This window comes from Vanellus vanellus, assembly GCF_965231255.1.
Source record: "Vanellus vanellus genome assembly, chromosome: 2".
In the NCBI taxonomy this organism is placed as follows: domain Eukaryota; kingdom Metazoa; phylum Chordata; class Aves; order Charadriiformes; family Charadriidae; genus Vanellus; species Vanellus vanellus.
In genome coordinates, this window is record NC_138906.1 from 99,674,738 (window position 1) to 99,693,177 (window position 18,440).

At 40.9% G+C, this 18,440-nt stretch overlaps 1 protein-coding gene across 1 annotated transcript in view; it reads right to left on the minus strand.

Moving 5' to 3' along the window:
• The window catches only part of TERT (telomerase reverse transcriptase), a gene marked incomplete at its 3' end in the record, with an annotated part of 32,440 nt that extends 14,813 nt beyond the window's left edge, over positions 1-17,627 (minus strand). Inside the window, exons 1-8 of the mRNA XM_082498948.1 lie at positions 17,364-17,627; positions 14,225-16,127; positions 11,820-12,015; positions 8,007-8,196; positions 4,486-4,668; positions 2,987-3,148; positions 2,499-2,594; positions 391-476 (exon numbers count right to left, since the gene is read on the minus strand). Of these exons, the coding sequence (XP_082355074.1) occupies positions 391-476; positions 2,499-2,594; positions 2,987-3,148; positions 4,486-4,668; positions 8,007-8,196; positions 11,820-12,015; positions 14,225-16,127; positions 17,364-17,591 (3,044 nt within the window). The 5' untranslated portion in view covers positions 17,592-17,627. The remainder of the gene's footprint in view (positions 1-390; positions 477-2,498; positions 2,595-2,986; positions 3,149-4,485; positions 4,669-8,006; positions 8,197-11,819; positions 12,016-14,224; positions 16,128-17,363) is intronic.
• Between the last annotated feature and the right edge of the window lie 813 nt (positions 17,628-18,440).

The following is an 18,440-nucleotide window of genomic DNA, read 5'->3' on the forward strand; positions in this document are numbered from 1 at the left end:
GAAACGGCTAACAAGGCTTTTGCACAATTGCTTGGATGTTACCTTGCTTTTGTTCACCACTATGAATTCCAACGTTTTAAAGTATTTTTCTTTTGTACTACTTTTCCAGTTTTAAATAAGGAAGGTTACCTATTTTAGAACAATGCATTCTGTGTATAGTTAACATCGTCCAGCTGGGAGAGGGAAATTTTATTCAAATACAAATTCGATTCCAAACTCCTCATGCTTTTATGGAGCTTAAACTGATAAACGGATTTCAAATTAACATGAAATAAAAAGACAGCTATCAAAAATCCCCAAGCTAATTAAAAGTACCTTGCTTAACAGAAAAAACAGCCAACCAAAAAAACCTGAACACACTACACAAAAAAAACTAACTTCTTTTTTTACCTGCTCCCAATCTCCAGGATGTTGTTATGTATCATTTGAAGAAAAAAAGTAAACAGGCTGGAACTTGTCTCATTAAAAGTTAAACTCTAGAAATGGGACAAAACACAAGAGTTTTATTTCAGAAATGTACTGAAATTAAAAATATAGTATAAACTTACAAGAGACAGAGAAACCTTTGCAAATAGTTAAGACTGTAGTAGTTCAAACCCCTAAGGTAAGAAACAAAACACCTAACACCAAGATCTGAATACACACACTTAAAAGCTGTTCACATCCAACAGTGAATGGTGCAGTTCTTTTTTTGTTTTGCTTTAGGAGAAAAGCAGTTTTGATTGATGTTACATGGGAAAATAGTCAAATATAACATCTAAAACCACTTTTTTAAGTGCTGGTATATTACATTGGATTACCACAATATATGACACCTCGCTCTTCTGGCCACTTTCTGCCTTGCAGAACCATTTCTGTAACTGTCATGTTCTTCCTAATTCCACAAGTATAGATACACTTACTTGCCAGTTCTGCTGCAAAACCCATTCTTTGCCACATATTACCAACAAGTCCATACGTGGCTGTCCATCCAATATGAAGCTTTTTGTTTTAAAAATTGTGTAATAAAAAATTAATTTAGAGCAGTTTAAATCCCTTTAGCAATTACTTCATGAGAACCAAAGCAAAATTACTTCCTATTCGCACAGATTAAGCATCAGACAAATGCACCCAGCTTTTGATAGAGGCATGCAAGATCATAGTTATTTGTATTGAAAAGCTAACACTATGCACCTGTCTTACTGATGCCCAGGCTGACATGATACTTTTATTAGAATACCTTTTTTTTTTTTAAAGGATGTCACACAAGCACAAATTGTTTTCAAATGCAGCATCTTTTGAAATAGAATGCTGCTGTTCGTGTAATATCTAGCATAGTTATCTAAATCAGATGTCCACTGGAAAAAAGAACAAAATTCTACATGCACGTCATCATCATAGATCCACCTACTTTTCATTTTCACCTGTGTATTCATTAGGCACTCTGCACTTTGTAGGATTCTGAAATTGTGCACCACCCTCACTGTGTATTCTACTCCTATGTCCATAGATACACAAGATCATTTTACTCGTATGCTAGAACCATAAATTACCCTATGCAAAAACTTTCACTGGCAAGTTTAGAAGAAAAAATTTAAAGAGGAAGCAGCCTGTAACAAAAAATCTGTCTGGTCAGCTGATGCTTGGGAATCTTCTAGGTTGTTACCATGGATCCCCATGATGCCAAGCAGTAGAATGTATTAAGAAACTGATTGAGCATATAATCTACTTCTATGTCTTTCTCTGCCATGCTCCTTGCACAGAAGGAAGTCTTGGAATAAGCATTTGGAATTAGCACAGTTCTCTGCAGCACAAGAATTAAAACAACAGAAGGACGCTTGCTTCTTGTAACAAAGCATCAGTTAGAGTAAATTTAAGATACATAATAATTTTTAACTGTACTTTTATTCACTGAAAGTGAGAAAACTCTTTAAACAAAAAATACAGGAGCTGATCTTGTTTTGTGCTGCCTTTTAACTCTTCAAAAGAAGAGTTCATTCTTATCAACCTTGGCACATAATCATTAAAATAAGCTTTTTTTTTATAAGCAATTTTTCTATTCTGTGCAGTTTGCTATTCAAGATGCCACATCTATTTCTGTAGCTACTTAGCTTAGAATACATTTTGCTCATTCTTACTCCTGTATGTTTTGGAGATAGTAACTGTTGAAGCCCTTCTTTGCTGGACAGTTAATTTGTCACTTGAGGACTGTTGCAACATGCAATGGAATTAGGAAAGGAAAAGAAAACACTGGTTAAAATGAAAGTTTGAGATGCTGAGAAAATCTGGGAGAAGTCTAGAAGGATATTTGGTCAGATTTCTTGCCTGGTGCACTCCTTCCACTGCCTGTTATAAACATCAAAGAAGAGATGACAAAAATCTTTCTATGGAAGGTGATGGGTAACTAGAAGAGAGGTGGTGTCACCACATAATATGTACATTCAATTAAAAATCCCAATCTTCCTCCAATTCTTCTGTAGCTTTCTTTTTCAGTTGAAAAGAAGTATCCCAATACTTACCTGTTCAACTATTATTGCATTTTGCAATGAGGTATTCTCCTGAAGCTGGGACACAAACTGCTTCATGTCTGGCATAAAATCCTTGAAAGTAGAAACCTATATATTGAGTGTAAAGAAATAAATGACAAAAGCAATAGAAAATTCAGTACCAGACTCTTTTATTCAGTGAAGGTCAAAGGGCCAGCCTTATTGCACTATTTTAATCCAACAATTCTGCTATTGTTAAAATGAAATATCTCCCTCACATATCTCTATTTCTACAACACATTTATATTTATTATATTTATTACACAATGTTAATACATTGTATAAAAAGTAAGCAGTAAAAAGAAGCTTTCCTAACTCTGGAAAATATCCAACGCTATTAAAAAAGGGTTTACGAAGTAATTGCCCAATTCAAGTTGTGACTAAAAAAAGCTATAAACAAAAATATTACTTGGACCAAAATGTATCTACAGCAGCAAACAGAAGAAATCAGCAAGTCATACATGTCTCCTATAGAACCTCCTGGCCTTTCCACTTGTGGTAATCATAATCACAGCATAGCGCCGTATGCAGTAGACAGTTCTTCTCTCAGGGTTTAAGATCCGTGAAATCACTTCGACGAGTTTATTGTGAGGAATGGTATCATAAGCCCTGGACACATCAGCCTGAAACAGAAGTAGTATCTTCCATTATGTATTCATCAGTATCACTGTAAACACTGTGGCAGTATGAAAAAAAGTATTGCTGTAGTTATCTAAACAAGATTGAGGGATAAATCACATAGGAGTGAAATTACTGCATCATTCGGTCCAAATTTGTAACAAAACAAAAACTCACTGCTATCTGCAAAACCTTTCCTCACTCATCAATGAATTTTTCCTTATAAGAAATTAGCAAACCATCAGGTTTAGCACAGTTCTTGTTATTAACAAAAGATGATACCATATGCATCCTTAAATCTAACACTGAACCATCAATCATTTAACTGAAGTTTACTGCTGACATTTGAATGTTTGAATATTTTAAGAAACCTTCCTCTTCATATGATCATGGAGATGGATGGCATCTTAGGCTTTTGGAAAGCTGCAAACCCAGAGGTTTTACTCTTCCTAAACCTCATACTGCAATTTTAACTCTGCTTTTACTTGTCACAGTCAGAAATTCAAAACCTTCTGAAGAAGCAACAATCTTAGAAGAACTAGATCAATGACATGATTCTTTGGCTTGACAGAAAACAAGACAATCACAGAAAGTATTTTCAGTACAGCAGTTGGACTAGATGATCTCCAGAGGTCCCTTCCAACCCTATGATTCTATGATTCTATGATATGAAAGCATAAGAGAAAAGCCCCACTATAATACATATAAAATTGTGTAATTTAAATACATCTATATAAATTGCCCCAATTCAAAGGTTGCCTGCTTGACATAACTGAAAAACAAGTGTTAAGAAGAATCTCCTTCAAATAGTGGGATATGACAAGCACTTATTTTATTCAAGTGGGAGAAGAAACTTGTTGGAGAGACACTAGAGTTCAAGTGTTCATTTTCAACAGAAACTAATGATGCTGAGATAGAAGAGACCTATTTTTAAAAAGATGCTGAATTTATCCAAATGAGCATAGCAATTTTTTCCTCGTTTTCCTTCAGGAAGATGGTCCTAAAATCATATCTGAGTTTATATTTTTGTCCCATTTTTATACCCAAATAAATGTAACTGCAAAAATCCAGTGCATGTGCAGAAATAAGAGCTGCTACATGACAGAAAGATGGACATAAAAATATCCAAGTAAAGGAAGCATTACTGCAGGGACACCCCCCTTGAAATACCAACCAACCCCCCGCTTCCAAAAAATAACCAGAGTCTGTGTTAGGTATGCACAAAAGTTTATTTTGAAAAAGAAATAATTATGCACTCAGATCACAGCTATTACAGCTATAAAAGTATCTGCACAAGCTGACTTTGAAAAGTTAATTTGAATATCTAATTAAAAAGACATACCTTTACATAGTAGAAATGAGGAATTTCACCATCTGATTCAAGAACCTTTGTAACAAAGTTCTTCCATGTCTTGTAGATATCATCTTTCCCAAACACTGAAGAGCCAATAAAACCGGTGTTTATAGTCCGTTCATAATTTAACACACTAAATAGATTTTTTAGTCGAGTGTTGTAGTGATGCATCTAAAAGGAGACCAAAGAGAATCACTTTAAGGTATGTTGAAACATTAAATTCTGTGCAATACACACATTTCATATTTAGATGAATTATGAGAATAAATTTGTATATTTACTATATTATTTTGGCTAACTGCAGTTTTCAGAAACCCTGAATATAGCTGCAGTAACTACCTGGAAGCGACAAACAGCCTCAGATAATTTTTATTTTTTTCCCACATTTAAATCCAATGGAAAATGTGTTTTTTCTGCACTTGTCTGTTGGAAATCAAGGTGTAATAGTTGAGGAGATAAATAGATGGACTCCAGCAAATAAAACTGCCACCAATTAGAAAGTAATTTCTTAAATATCCTTCATTCTCTCTACTAGAGATTATCACCACAACAAGAACAGCAAAAAGAACATGCGCCTTGACACCTTAGGCTAACTCCAGCTGCACCATCAGTTCAGCCTCTGGAGGTATTTTATGGAAGTAGGTTAGCAAACATTTAGCTCTCAGCTATGGGAACAGTAAAATACACCAGAGTGGCAGTGAAGTTGTGCAGGTTGATTAGGTCTGTAAACACCTTAAGAAAAAAAAATATTGACAGACAAGGCAACAAAGGAACGTTGAAAGGGCAAGCCATACTAATGAAAAAACTAAACAAACTACACGTAGCTTAGTAATCAGTTTAGAACTACAGAGAAATCCTCCAAAATGTATACGCAGAACATAAAAGGTTTCTTACTCTCAATGGTAGTATTGCGGATCACAATATCAATACACTGAAACAACTAATTATGGAAGTATTCAAAGTCATCTGAAAACATTTATTTTTGCACTGAAAAATATCAATTACAATTTCAGTGAAAAGCTGGCAAAACTAAAGCACACCGAAAATGTTTAGTATACTACTGCCACTGCTTCCAAAACAACTCAGGCCAACTTCACTGTTTTACATAAGGTAAGTAATTATGTTCATTCATTGGTTGACCTTGCAAAATGTTTTTGACCAGTTTATAAAACAAAGATTTCTGTAAATTAAGATACCATCCTGAATTATTGCACTGGTATCTTTTTCTGTTATAAGCCAAGTTCCCAAGAAAAATAGTCAAAAGGGTAGAGATGTAGCTCAAAGTTAAACAGAAGCAGCAAGATCAAAGAAATCATCAGCAAAGTTCCTTCTTAATGAGCTTATCCCAGGATGGTTGCTTTTTCACAAAAAGCACACCTCCACCTTTTCACAAAGTTGATGGCCATATGGGTGTTAGCAAGTGAGTCAGTGAAAGAAAATTGAGACTGGTTGAAAACCCAGTCTCAACTAGACCCGAGAGCCCTGGAGTTGCAGTATTCACAGTAGCACCTCATTTTCATGTTAGAAGGAATTCCCTCAAGCCTCTTAATTGCCCAGAACAGGTCCAATCCACAAAGTTGTTAACATTCTTGCAAAACCTAAAGATCTGCTGGAATCTCTGCAGAATGCAGTAAAAGACTATAAACCTGCAGACAAATCAGATCTTTTAGAACCCTGCTGCCTCACAGTGCTTTGAGCTTCCCATTAAAAATAAATTAAAAAAAAAATTGGTTCAAACAAAAAAGGTAGAAGGATGTAAAGCAAATACGTAAAACCTTTGAAACAAAACAAAGTCTACAGCGATTTGAGGATAAATACACAGAACTGGACTCATTCCACTAGGTATTTTGCAGCAAAGTTTGGGAGTAGCTCAAGAATCAGGAGTTGTTTTGCTGGATATTTGGGACACTATCTCTGGCAATTCATCTGGATATATTTCAGTGTTGAGCTACAGAAGCTGGCCAAGACTACCCCTACAATTCCAAACTGGCTTCCAAATTCCAAAACCTCAAATATTGTCAGGCAGAAAGAACTGGAAGATCAAACTGGAACAGAGTGCAGGATAAAATGCCATGACAGAAACAAACTGAGTAGCCATGCAAGTTTTGGGAAAAAAAAAAACAACACAAAAAAAGACAGACTACATCACTTCCATTAGGTTGTAATCCCTGAATTAATGAATAACATGATCATTTTACACTAGACACTTCTCTGTCTCAGCCTTCCATCTGAGGAAAAAAGGTAATACTGCCACCAACTTCTCTTTTATGGATTTTTGAAAATCATTTGCTCTTCTCCATGATTAGTTTAGACAGATGAGGTCTGTTTAACAGCTGAAGACCTTAGTCTCCTCAGTTGTTTGTCAGCACTCTCAAAGAGAAGTCTGATGTTTGCACTCTCCAGCAGGTAGCGATATTCCCTCTTAGTTCCAGAGCAGCCAGGTTAGCTCAAACCACTTGACCAGCTACCATAGTTGACTTTGAACCTTTATCTTCTTCAGTATATTCACGTCACCCTTTATGCCAGATCTGTTACAGAAGCAACGGCCCCTTTAAAGCACTGCAGCTACTTCCAAATTAAGTGTGTGCATAGTCTCAAATCTGACAGTCTGACTGTCACAGAAAGACTATGAAGAAATAACACCTGAGAACAGCTTTTAGTTGATGCCCTGTAAATCTGGTCTGGGATTGTGCACTGAACGGTAAGTACTAAGAAGCCATTGACCTCTCATCCATTTGGGCAACATTTAATCTTGTGCACTAAACAGGACTCAGTCTTAAGGAAAAGCAATTAACACAGTCATGCAAGATAGTGAAACTAGGCTCCCACTACGTCTTGTGGTTCACTGGCCTGTTAAATAGATTATTCTGTGCACTGTGTGTTCTGTCTCTGTTCCCACACTGCAGTAATTCCCAGCTTCTTTCCTATCTTCCCAGCATCCTTGCCCTTCTTAGACCTTCTCCTGTAACACACCCAACTCACCACTGTTCGGCCCCCTGGGCTGACCTGGCACAACCACCAACTAGCTGATCAACGTGCACAATCAGTATCCAGGTAAATCACAACAGGCCAGACTCATCTGTCCCTCACCGTCTGGTGTGCCAAACAAATGCAACATGTTAGTTCAGAATACTGAAAATCTGAAATTCCCATCCTTCTACTCCCAAAGAGGGCCAATGCCTACCACAACCAGAGACAGTTAGCAAGCCTGAGGGAAAGTGATGGAAAGAGAAGAGAAAGAAAACACAATTACCTGACAGGCCACGCCATTCTGTTGGAATAATTTCCTGCCTCCTTGAGACAGGCTTGCAAACAGAAGTACATGATTCTGGAATTGGAAGCTAATGGTAATCAAGCACTGGGAAGGAAGAAGCTAAGTTGCAACAGACATACCCATTCGGCCATTCTGATTTGAATGTTCCAGTTCATCATGTTAAAAATAGTAAAAAGCCTCACTCCCTTTATTAGCTGCCTACATCAAACCCACATAAAACAATAAAGAAAATAACCTTCTTTTCTCTGCTTTCCCTGCTGAATGCTCGTGCTTCAACAACACCGCTCACTTTTACTATGGGTCTTAACCCATTTGCTTTGGGAATGAACCGGAGCTTTGATGCCACAGGAACATTTTTTTTTTGACGGACAGCTTCAATCTCTTCTGAAGATAAAGCACGTAGATGTACTTTGGCAAAATGGTTTCTAAAATACAAATACACATTCAGTGTAAGCAATAGGAAAGTAAGAAATAGAAAAATTAAAACATTTTATCTCTTTATGATAACTGAAGCCAAATATTTTTCTAAGAAGATAATTACAAATACTAACCTCCACAGAAAGTGACATGGAAATCTGAATTTCAGAACAATTTCAATGACAATGTAATACAATAATAAGAGAGTACACATTTTTTGCTTGATGCAAATTAAGATAATTTAAAAAATCTTAATTAACACAAATGAAAATTTAAGCACAGACTACCCGCGTATATTTGAACATTATGAAATATTTTTTATGCAAGACAACAGGCAGCTTCATATTTCTCATGGTTTCAGAAGCTTGAAAAACATTAACAAAGTTGAATAGAACCTTCTAAAAACTATGTTAAGAAAGATCCAGGGAAAGACTTACACACTGTAATGGGATGTTCTACTCCCAACATTTAGGGGACCTACTACTTATTAGTTATAGTGAACTGAGATACTAGGATACATACACAACTTAAGGGCATTTAGGTATCCAGTAACACGATGCAAAAGAACTGATCTGATCAGCAGGCATCAGCTAAAGTGAACAGCAGCAAATAATGAAGAATGGAAGGGTCCCAAGTCACGGGTTCTGAGCTCCGTAAATTCACCTTACTGGGAAATGTATTTCCCCCTCAGACACCCTCTCAGGATTTACAGTTCTGTGTAGCTTAGTCTAAATCAATACTCGCTCATGCAATGAGGCAGGAAAAGGAGGTGGAACAAAAGCCCTTGCTTTTATTTAAGATGTATTGTTAAAGTGCCCTACCTGCAACATAAAAGATCTGGATCAATCTCCTGCACCGCTTGCATTGTTCAGAAGGACAAAATGTGCCAGTCCAAAAAGCCCTACAGCCTAGTGGTTAAGGATACTCCCCTGGGAAGTAAAGTGAGACAATTCAAATCCTCACAAAAGAGGGGGCACAAATCTAAATTTGCATGCGTATTTTTCACATCCCACACAAACCAACAGGCTGGTTTAGCAAGAGGAAGCCACGCTATCACAAAAGGCAGCGTAAGGATGTTGGAAACCTGGCAAGCATGCTCTAGGAGACACCTGAGATGCCAAGCATGCAGGCAAGAGAGGCACACAAATACTTCTCTTCCATATGTCAACACAACTGCCATACAAGCTAATGATCCAGCTGCTTGGGACTGTTGGGGTCCGAGCGATTCGATGCATCACACCTAGAAGGTATAGGAGCATACAGGTCTGGCAAGTTGAGTTATTACTGAGCAAGTATTTTGAGGATTTATATTCAAACTTTGAAATTAAACTCCTGGTACAGATACTGCCCAAAGTAAAGCAGAAAGGACAGGAGAACCCTTTTCCACAGCTAGAAATCGCTATTATTTATTATGCCTTAAATTCTTTCCTGAACCCACAAAACACGTACTACAGTATTAGGTAGATCACCAAGACAAAACAAAGAACTCCAGCTCAACAGAAACAGCTGAATGATCAAATCTCCATCCCTTTACAGTTCACATTTAAGACTGGAGGGGGAAAAAAAAATAAAAATCAATCACTCCATGAAAAAAAAAATAATCACTCCATAAAAAAAAAAAAAAATCAATCACTCCATGAAAAAAAAAGACTTCCTTTGAAAGTGAGGAAAAAGGCCAATTATTGGGAGATCTTCATCATTACTTCCAGCTATAGAACTGGATGTCATTTTGCCTGCAGCAACATTCATTGCTTATTTCATGGCATTTATAGCAGTGCTAATGATTTTGAATGTGCACTAATCTAGTGGCCACTGAACTATCCTTCTCTCATTTGTACACTCAAAACGCTGTTAAGCACTGGACCTTTGAGGAAGTTAAGTGAATGGTCCCATTCCATCCATTCTCTTCCTCTCAAAGGGGGATGCAAAAGAACTGGAAAGGCATCAATGGCTATGCCTGGCTGTGAATACCTTCCTTCGAGCCAGCTCAGAGCAATCACCACAAGCAGCTCCAGCTGAGGAGGAGAAGAACCAGGACAACCACAAAACATCAATTAGGGCAACAACTGAGGCCGCCAGATGCTTTTCCTCCAGGGAAGGTGGAAACTGCTTAACAGCCTTTGGCACCGATTCACCAACAGTGCCTGAAAACACTGGCTGGTTAAGGGAGGAGAGTGCCTGCAGAGCCTCAAAATAGCCAATGCACCACTAAAAAGCTGTTTCCTAATATCTCTAGACCCCAATTTCTCTCCTCCCATGTGAAACAGACAGCTTGCCACCTGTATGAATGCAGCAAACTGGATTAGTGGAAGACCTCACATTACATTGCACACTCAAAAAAAGCAGTGTTGAAAGCCCTAGCTTTGTGAGTGAAGCTTAAGTGCGGCTGCTGGGGTCAGACTAAAAGTCCATATAGCTACATATCCCATAGCCAACAGCAAACAGCCTGTCCTTACAGCATGCCCTTGGCTAGCACACAGCAGTGCTTCCTTGGGATGCTTCACCAGCTTCCAGTACTCTGCAGCTCAGGGACTTCCTGAGGCAAAGGTGAGAAGGGGCACCCTGAAAACTACATAAAACACTAGTTGCAACATTAAGGCTGTTAGTTTGAAGACATGACAAACAGAATATGGGGGACTGAAAATTATATTCTACTATTACATTGCATATTCTGTGCTACAACTGCAAACGGAATCGAGGCCTCCTTAAGTGCAAACACGTATTCAGAAGAGCTGCACTGGAGATACCAATGTTAAAATCAGAGAGCGAAGGGGCAGGAGGGGGGAAAAATCACACATAGAACATTGCAGACCAACAGACCACTGTGAATACAAAAGGTTCACCACATAAAATGGCTATTAAAACACAGGACATCAAATATGCTCATTTTGCACAGTTCCAAAGCACTCTCAGACACCAACAATTTATAATGAAAACCCAAAAGATGTGAACTATGGAAATGCGTGCACAACACTGTTCATTAAAATTGCCTTCATATCTTTCCTATTTTCTCACTAAATTGCTTAAAATTTTATCTTAAATAATACCCTAACTTAAATACACGGATGTATTTTTAAGACAAAAAAAAGATAGCATGGAACTCCACAGCCGCACAAAAAAAAAGAATACGCAGCTTTTAAATTCCTCAACCTTCAAAAAAAAATACCCAAAACCACAAGGCCACTGTCTGAATACAGTATTACAGCATTTCAGTAGAGGTGTTATGTTTGTTTTGTTTTGTTTTTTTTAATTAATGCAGTAAAAGCAGATTGAGTATTTTTAATATTAACTTTCCCAATGTTACTTTGGGATTCTGTCACTATGCTTCACTCATTGTAAAAAGGTATAAACATATGACTTATAATTACAAAATCCTCTTCATAATGGATTTTGTTATTAAAGGTTTCTCTTCTACCACAGAATTCTAAATCTGTATCACTTTTCTCACACTAAATATTTCTGAATTTATAAGCTACGCACACTACAGTCACAAGCTGAATTTTCTTTCAGGAAATTAAGCAAATAAAAGAAGGATAAATGTGCAATAAATTAAAGCAAATGATAACTTTACACTACAAAACATGAGATTTCCACATACTCCACTAATGTTTAATTAGTTTTCTAATGTTACCTAATTCCAATGCTCTGTAACTTGCCCCAAATAAACTTTCGGTAGTAGAAAAGCATGTTTTTCTGGAACATGGTCTCGGTGATATAGAAAAATGATCTGAGCAACTCAACAACATAGGTATCCATCAGCCAGTACAGGAATTTAGCCAAAAGTTCTTCACGGAAACAATGTTCATAGGCAGGAACAAAGTGATCACCTTCAATAAACAATTCAAAGGTAGTTACAGTAAGTATCAATTATTTGTATTAGTAAAGAAGCAGAACATAGGAACAAAAAAAACACACATAACACTCTTTGCTTGGCTTGAGGTTAATGGAAAGAAAAAAAGCAAATACAAACAATTGCACAGATACCACTCCAAATTTTCACTGGCATTAAATAATGTGACCCAAGCTTAAAGTAGAAACATAGAAACTAATTTGCAGTGACAAACTGACATACAGGATATGAATACATGCCATTAGTAGCCCAAAGACTTACTTTATTCCCCCAGCACTGATTGTGCAAGATTTTTAATGCACAAAGGCAAGATTATTGTAAAGGGAAAGGTAAAATGCAAATAAGTCTATTACAATGTAAAACTTTTTTTTTTTAAATAAGCAAAAGAATAAAAATACCAGGTGTACTGTAAAAATAACAGAATTTAACTGGGCTGACTTGGGGATGAGAATAATACTCAGATTTCCCAATTACATGAAAATTAATTTCAGGGTTAGGCTTTATTTCGGACATCCTATATAGAACTTATTGCTGCAGTAAAAAAAAAAAAAAGAAAAAAGAAAACAAAAGACCCTAAGTCCGTCAGCACTTACAACATTTAGTTGGCATAAAAAATATGAACCCAGAACATTCCTAGCTACTGTCAAATTTAAGGCCACCTAGATTTGTAGTGATGTCTAAATATGGGTAGGTGAATAGGGAATGAAACCCTGTGCTAGAATACCGTATTTTTGCCAACTTCCAATACTACTCTTTCAAATTAAATTGAAAAGTAGAATTTAGCAAAATACACCAGGATAATTTGAAGAAATTATACAGACATAACAGTTTAGTTGAATAGCACAAATCACGATTATGGCACAGATGTGTTAAAAACAGCTTAATTTTGACACAACAGAGCTGAGGCTTAAAACCGAAACTTATAAAATGGAAATAAGTTTCCAGTTCTCTACCCTGTCTGGTTTTTGTGCGCTTCATGGTGGAGACATTTTCATGTATTTACAGCACCTAAAAGACTACCATAAAGAGATAAAACAGCGTTCACTTCAACAGAAGCCAGGTAACATCAATGAAAAAAACCAATGATTGTTAGAAAATTCTCTAACTGAAGAGTTGCGATATGCAGTTGTAGTACACAAATTAAATCAGAAAGTTGTTAAGTAGCTGTCCTGGAACTAGATCATTTGTTTTCTAAGTTCTTGACAATAAATGTAAATGATGAGTACAATTCAGGGAACTGACATGAAACCACTACTACTACTTTTGGAGAAAAGAAAAAAACCCCACCTACAGTGCAGCAAAGCAATTAAACGTGTGTTTAAACTTCAAGCACAAGGGAGTAATTTCATGAAAATTAAAATCAAGCCTATGCGTTGCTTTTCCTGGAATAAGGCCAGAGAATAAGAGGGTATTACATTCTTTTAAGATACAATGTTCCAAATGACTATGTACAGTGTCTTTTACAATAGGGTTGTTTGGTTTTTTTTAATATTTAACTCAGCATTTAGAAAACCGTGTTTTGAGCAATGGTTTCTGAATAAAGAATCAATAATTTGCCAGAATTAACAGGTTTTTATGGAAATATAACCTCCCCTATTTTTGACATCAGTTCTCAAAGATCAGACTTTTTATTTTATTCCTACATTACAAAGAACTTGTAGCAATTTCAGAACCTTATCACACCTTTTAAAAAGGAATATCATTTTCAGCTCACATTACTGTAGGATCCAACTACATGACCAGGTAAGAATAAATACTGCAGAGGAACACATGCCACTACAAGTGTCTTGATTTGCCTTTAGGTCTTTCTGAAGGCTTACAGTAATCAATAGGCAGACTACATTTGTTCCTTACGTGCTTAGGTCATACGTCAATGACTTTTCAGTTACTGCAGTTTGCAGGGTAGGGGTGGAAGGGAGTTTTGCTGAAAAACTCAGGTTCTGAATTCTTGTTTATGAAAATGTCACCCTATTAAACACAAAAGGCATGAAAACAACGAAAACTTAAGTGCTGGAAGGAAGACAGGCTTAAGTGTTCTTCCACCATCAATTACAAACACTAGGTCTGCTCTCTCAGCTATGGTTGCTACCAATGAGCCCAGTAACTCTGAGTCAATACCCTCCCCTTCCACGAGAACATCAGTCATCTGACACCCCCGCCATTTAGTTCTTTAATACAAGCAGTACCTTTGACTAGACGAAGCCACATGCAGTCATTCACTCTCATCTTCCACATCAACTCCTGCAACGAAAGCTTAGCAAACTTCCCCATGGAAATGAACACTTTCACATTTTTTAAAAACCGGCACTTGTTATGGTTTGAACCCCAAAGCTCAGCGGGGATGACCCGCTCCAGGCACTCCCTCACAAAGACGTACACCTGCCAGTGGCTGCTGTGCTGCTTGAGAAGCTCCCCGAGGGCTGAATCACACACCTCTACCGGGTTTTGCTCCTCACTCTGTGGCGTCCCGCGCACAGGTTTTGCAAGAGGAGTGCCTAAGTTGCCTGGTACACCAGCATGACCTGATTCACATTTGCTGCTTGTCACACACTTAGTAGGCTCTTTCCCAAACTGTCCTGCTTGCTGATGAACCTCTGCTTCCCCAGGCAAGGCTGCCTGACAAGGCAGTTCAGTTTTTCTCACACTGGTTTCAGATATCCGAACAGGGCAATTTTTTTTCAAGAGAACCAAGTAAGGACACTTTCCATGGTTCTTCAACAGTTTCTGAAATGTATTTCTCATTTGCCAGTAGCGTTTGGGCAACCTCTTCTTTCTCCAGTTGTGGTGTGGCAGACTTTGGTTGTGCTTTTGCTCCAACAGATTTTGGCTTAAGAATATAGTTTCTATAAGCCGTCTTCCACCTGCCTGACAGCCCTGCAAGCGATTCAATAAAAATGATTTAGGAAAACATTCTTGGAAACTCCTGCGAGAATACAGAAGAAACTTCCTGTCAATGTATACTGCAGAACGCAAGAGTGTATTTGGTAACTTCTTTGCCAAATGAGCTAGGGGACTTTCCCGCCTTCTGCAAACTGAAGAAATACCCTCCGTGGGTTTGATTTGTACAGAATCCAACTGAGATTTGTACATATGCATCTCTACTCCATTCCTATTGGATTCTGCTTGCATTTCTATGCTGGACTTTAAAGGTTTGTTACTCTGAACACCTCGCAGAAAAGAGCTTTCACCTGCTGTAAACTTCTTCCCATCACGAGATGTGTGAACTAAAGAAGGACCAGACATATCACTGTTACTTCTTTGAGAAATGTGCTTTTTTTTAATGAGACTTACAGAACGTGATGCTACATACCCAGTTCCATCTCTCTTGGAACTAGTTTGGTTTACATCGGGAGTGAGATTACAAGCCCTTTCCTCTCTCACTTTCTCCTCTACTTTTGCCCTCTTAGCTGGAATTTCAAGTTCCTCCCTGTCAAGCTTCCTTTTTAAAGATGGTGCTGTAGGCAACAAATATAGGTTGGAGCTACTCTGTTTTTCCAGATGTTCATTAACCATTCTTATCCGTTTGCCTGCTTTAGAAACAGCTTTTGCAGAATACTGGTAAGTAGACACTAAGCTTTGTATCTTGCTATTTTTATTTCCCATGCTGGAGACATTAGCTTCAAGTCTTTGTCTGCATTTCCACCAATGCGACTTTGACAGATACTGTCTATGGAACATAAGCCTTTTTTGCATATAGTCAAGCAAGCTACTACGTTTATGCTTTGAAAACTTTTGTTTAACAAACACGGGGGATGAGTCTACATTATGTGAAATAAGTTCATAAACTGGTTGCCCACAAACTTGATAACAGTTACTAGGGGGAACCAGCATAAAGATTGCACAGTGTTCCAATAAATACATCATCACATCATCCCCTATCCTGCTCAGCAGTGTTTCCCAGAGGCCGCTGATACGAATAGTTTCTGTTGCAGTATTGGGTAGGTAGCTGTATATATTTGAAGATGGCATGATTTGGAAATGAGAACTGTTTTCATCCAGTAAGGAGTATCCATAAGCGAGGACATTCTTCTTTCTTTTTTCACACAGTCTCTGAACGACTCTCGTGATGACTTCACTCTGACTAGATAACTGAAGAAAGAAAGAAAAAAGAAAATTAGCATTTATCACCGACTCTTGCAAAAACCACAAGACATGCTTTAAATAGACATGCAAGATACATAGTCCTAGACATCACCTTTAGATCAAAACCTTTCAAGGCAATATTAATGATTTAGAAGCGCCATACCCAAAACGGAAGATTTTTCAAGCGCACCACAAGATGTGTACATGCAGCAACATGGGCCTACAGCTTTAAGGAAGCCTTTTTAACGTCTGCCCTTTTGATCCTGGTTTTCATGCCCAGGAAACACCCTCCACTACTCCCCTGGGTTCCCTCAGCAAACCAGTCTCCAAGACCTTCAGGTCACTCTGCCCGTCGATACGTGCTCACGCAGGCTCTAACCTCCAGGGAACTCACACTGATTTTCTTGAGGCCTCCATTTCCTTTTACGTAAAAGAAAAGTTCAACCAAACCACTCGGTTCACCATTCTTAAAACCCGCTCAACGAGCCTGCAACATTTGTTTCCTACCGAAGCGCGGTTTCACTCGCGCACCCAGCGGCTCCCAGACAAAAGCCGTCCTTCCTCTCCGTAAAATTTCTTCTGCTTACACACCGACCCGCAAGCAGTCCCCCCACACACACACCCCTCTTCTCTACCCTCTTAGAGTGGGGAAAAGGGGCATTTTTCATCCCCAGTTGCTCCCCGGCCGCATTTGGTTTGTTCACTCCTACTCCACAGCGGTACGAGCGGAGCGCCGGCGGGGCCCGGGCCACGCAGACCTCCTCCTGCCTTCACCTACCGCCCGCCCGCTGCCACCGGGACTCCGCTCGCCCACCCCCCAGAAGAGGCAGCCGGGTCTGATGGGGGACGGGACACGACGACACCCCCCCCCTCCTCGCTGGCCGGAGGCGGCTGGAGGGGGCAGGCAAGGCCCGGCGGGGAGGCCCGGCCGCCACGAGGGGCCGAGGGCCGCCGCCCCCGCGCAGGCATGGAGTACAGGAAGCGCGCTGCCACCGAGCCCGGGCGGGCGGGCGGCGGGGCCCGGCCTCCCCGCCGCCCCCCGAGGGCCGGCGGCCACCCTGACGGCCGGAGCTAGCCGCTGGGCGAGCCCCGGCTCGGCCAGCCGCCGGCCCCCGGGATGGGGGGGGGGGGGGGGGGCTCGTCGGGTTTCGCTCCACAGCCAAGGGCTGCGCTGCTGCGGCCGCCGCGGGCCCGCCGCAGGTGCGAGCGGGGCCATCACTCCCCTCGCCGCCGGCCTCCTACCTGCTGGAAGGTGAAGGGCCGGGGGATGGCGCGGGCGCCGTGGGGGACGCACACCAGGCACTGCCCCACGAAGGTGCGGTAGCAAGGGGCGTCGTCGCCCCGCAGCACCTCGGCCTCCCCGGCGCCGCTCTCCCGCAGCCGCCGGATGAAGGTCTCCAGCGGGGCAGCCTGGGCGTAGCAGCCGCGCAGCGCGGCCAACACGGCCGCGAAGGGCTCCGCGCCCGCCATGTTGTGGCGAGGGAGCACGCCGCCACCCGGGGCGGCACCGCGCTGCCCTCCGTACCCTTCCCCTCCCGCACCGCTACGCCGAGCTCCGCGCCGCCGCCGGGCAATGGGGAGCCGCTGTTAAAAAAACAAGCAAACAAACAAACAAACAAAAAACCAAACCCAAAACGTGTTGGTTTTTAAACAAAAAAAATAAGCAAACGCCCTCGCACAATCGCGTCCCGCCGCCGCCGGGCCCCAGCGTGGCCGCGGAGAGGCGGTGGCTGAGGTGAGGCGGGGCGGGGCGGGGCGGGGCGGGGCGCGAGGCCGCTGTCCAGCTCCGGCGCTCCTTCCCGCCGCCGGCGCCGTCTGGGGAAGCGGAGGGGCCGAGCGGGGGCCGGGGCCGGGGCCGGTTGGGGCACCGGGCCGGGGCCGGGCGGGGGGCTGGGCTGGGGCCGGTTCGGGGCTCCGCGGGGGCTGGTCTGAGGGGGCGGGGGCTGGTCTGAGGGGCCGGGGGGGGTGGGGGGAAGTCACGGCGGGGCCGGCTGTGAGGCAGAGAAGCGGCGGTGGTTAGCGCAGCTTTAGTCTCTTAGCTTCAGGCAGCTTTGCAGCATCCTCTTTTGGGTTTGGTTTTGGTTTTGTTTCTTTTTTTTTTTTGGGGGGGGGGGTATAATTCACGCTGGTGTGTTTGAAGGGCACTTGGGGTGGCGCGAACTGCAGTCAAGCAAGGCCTTGAAGAAAGTTTCAACGGTGTCGAAGAAGCTTTTAAGTGAGTCTTGCTGGTTTGTTAAGGTGGGTTTCCTCTAGGAAGAAAACAGGAAGATTCCCTTCCGAGGAACCCCTTTTAGGACTCCGTAGAGGATCTGTCTGAAG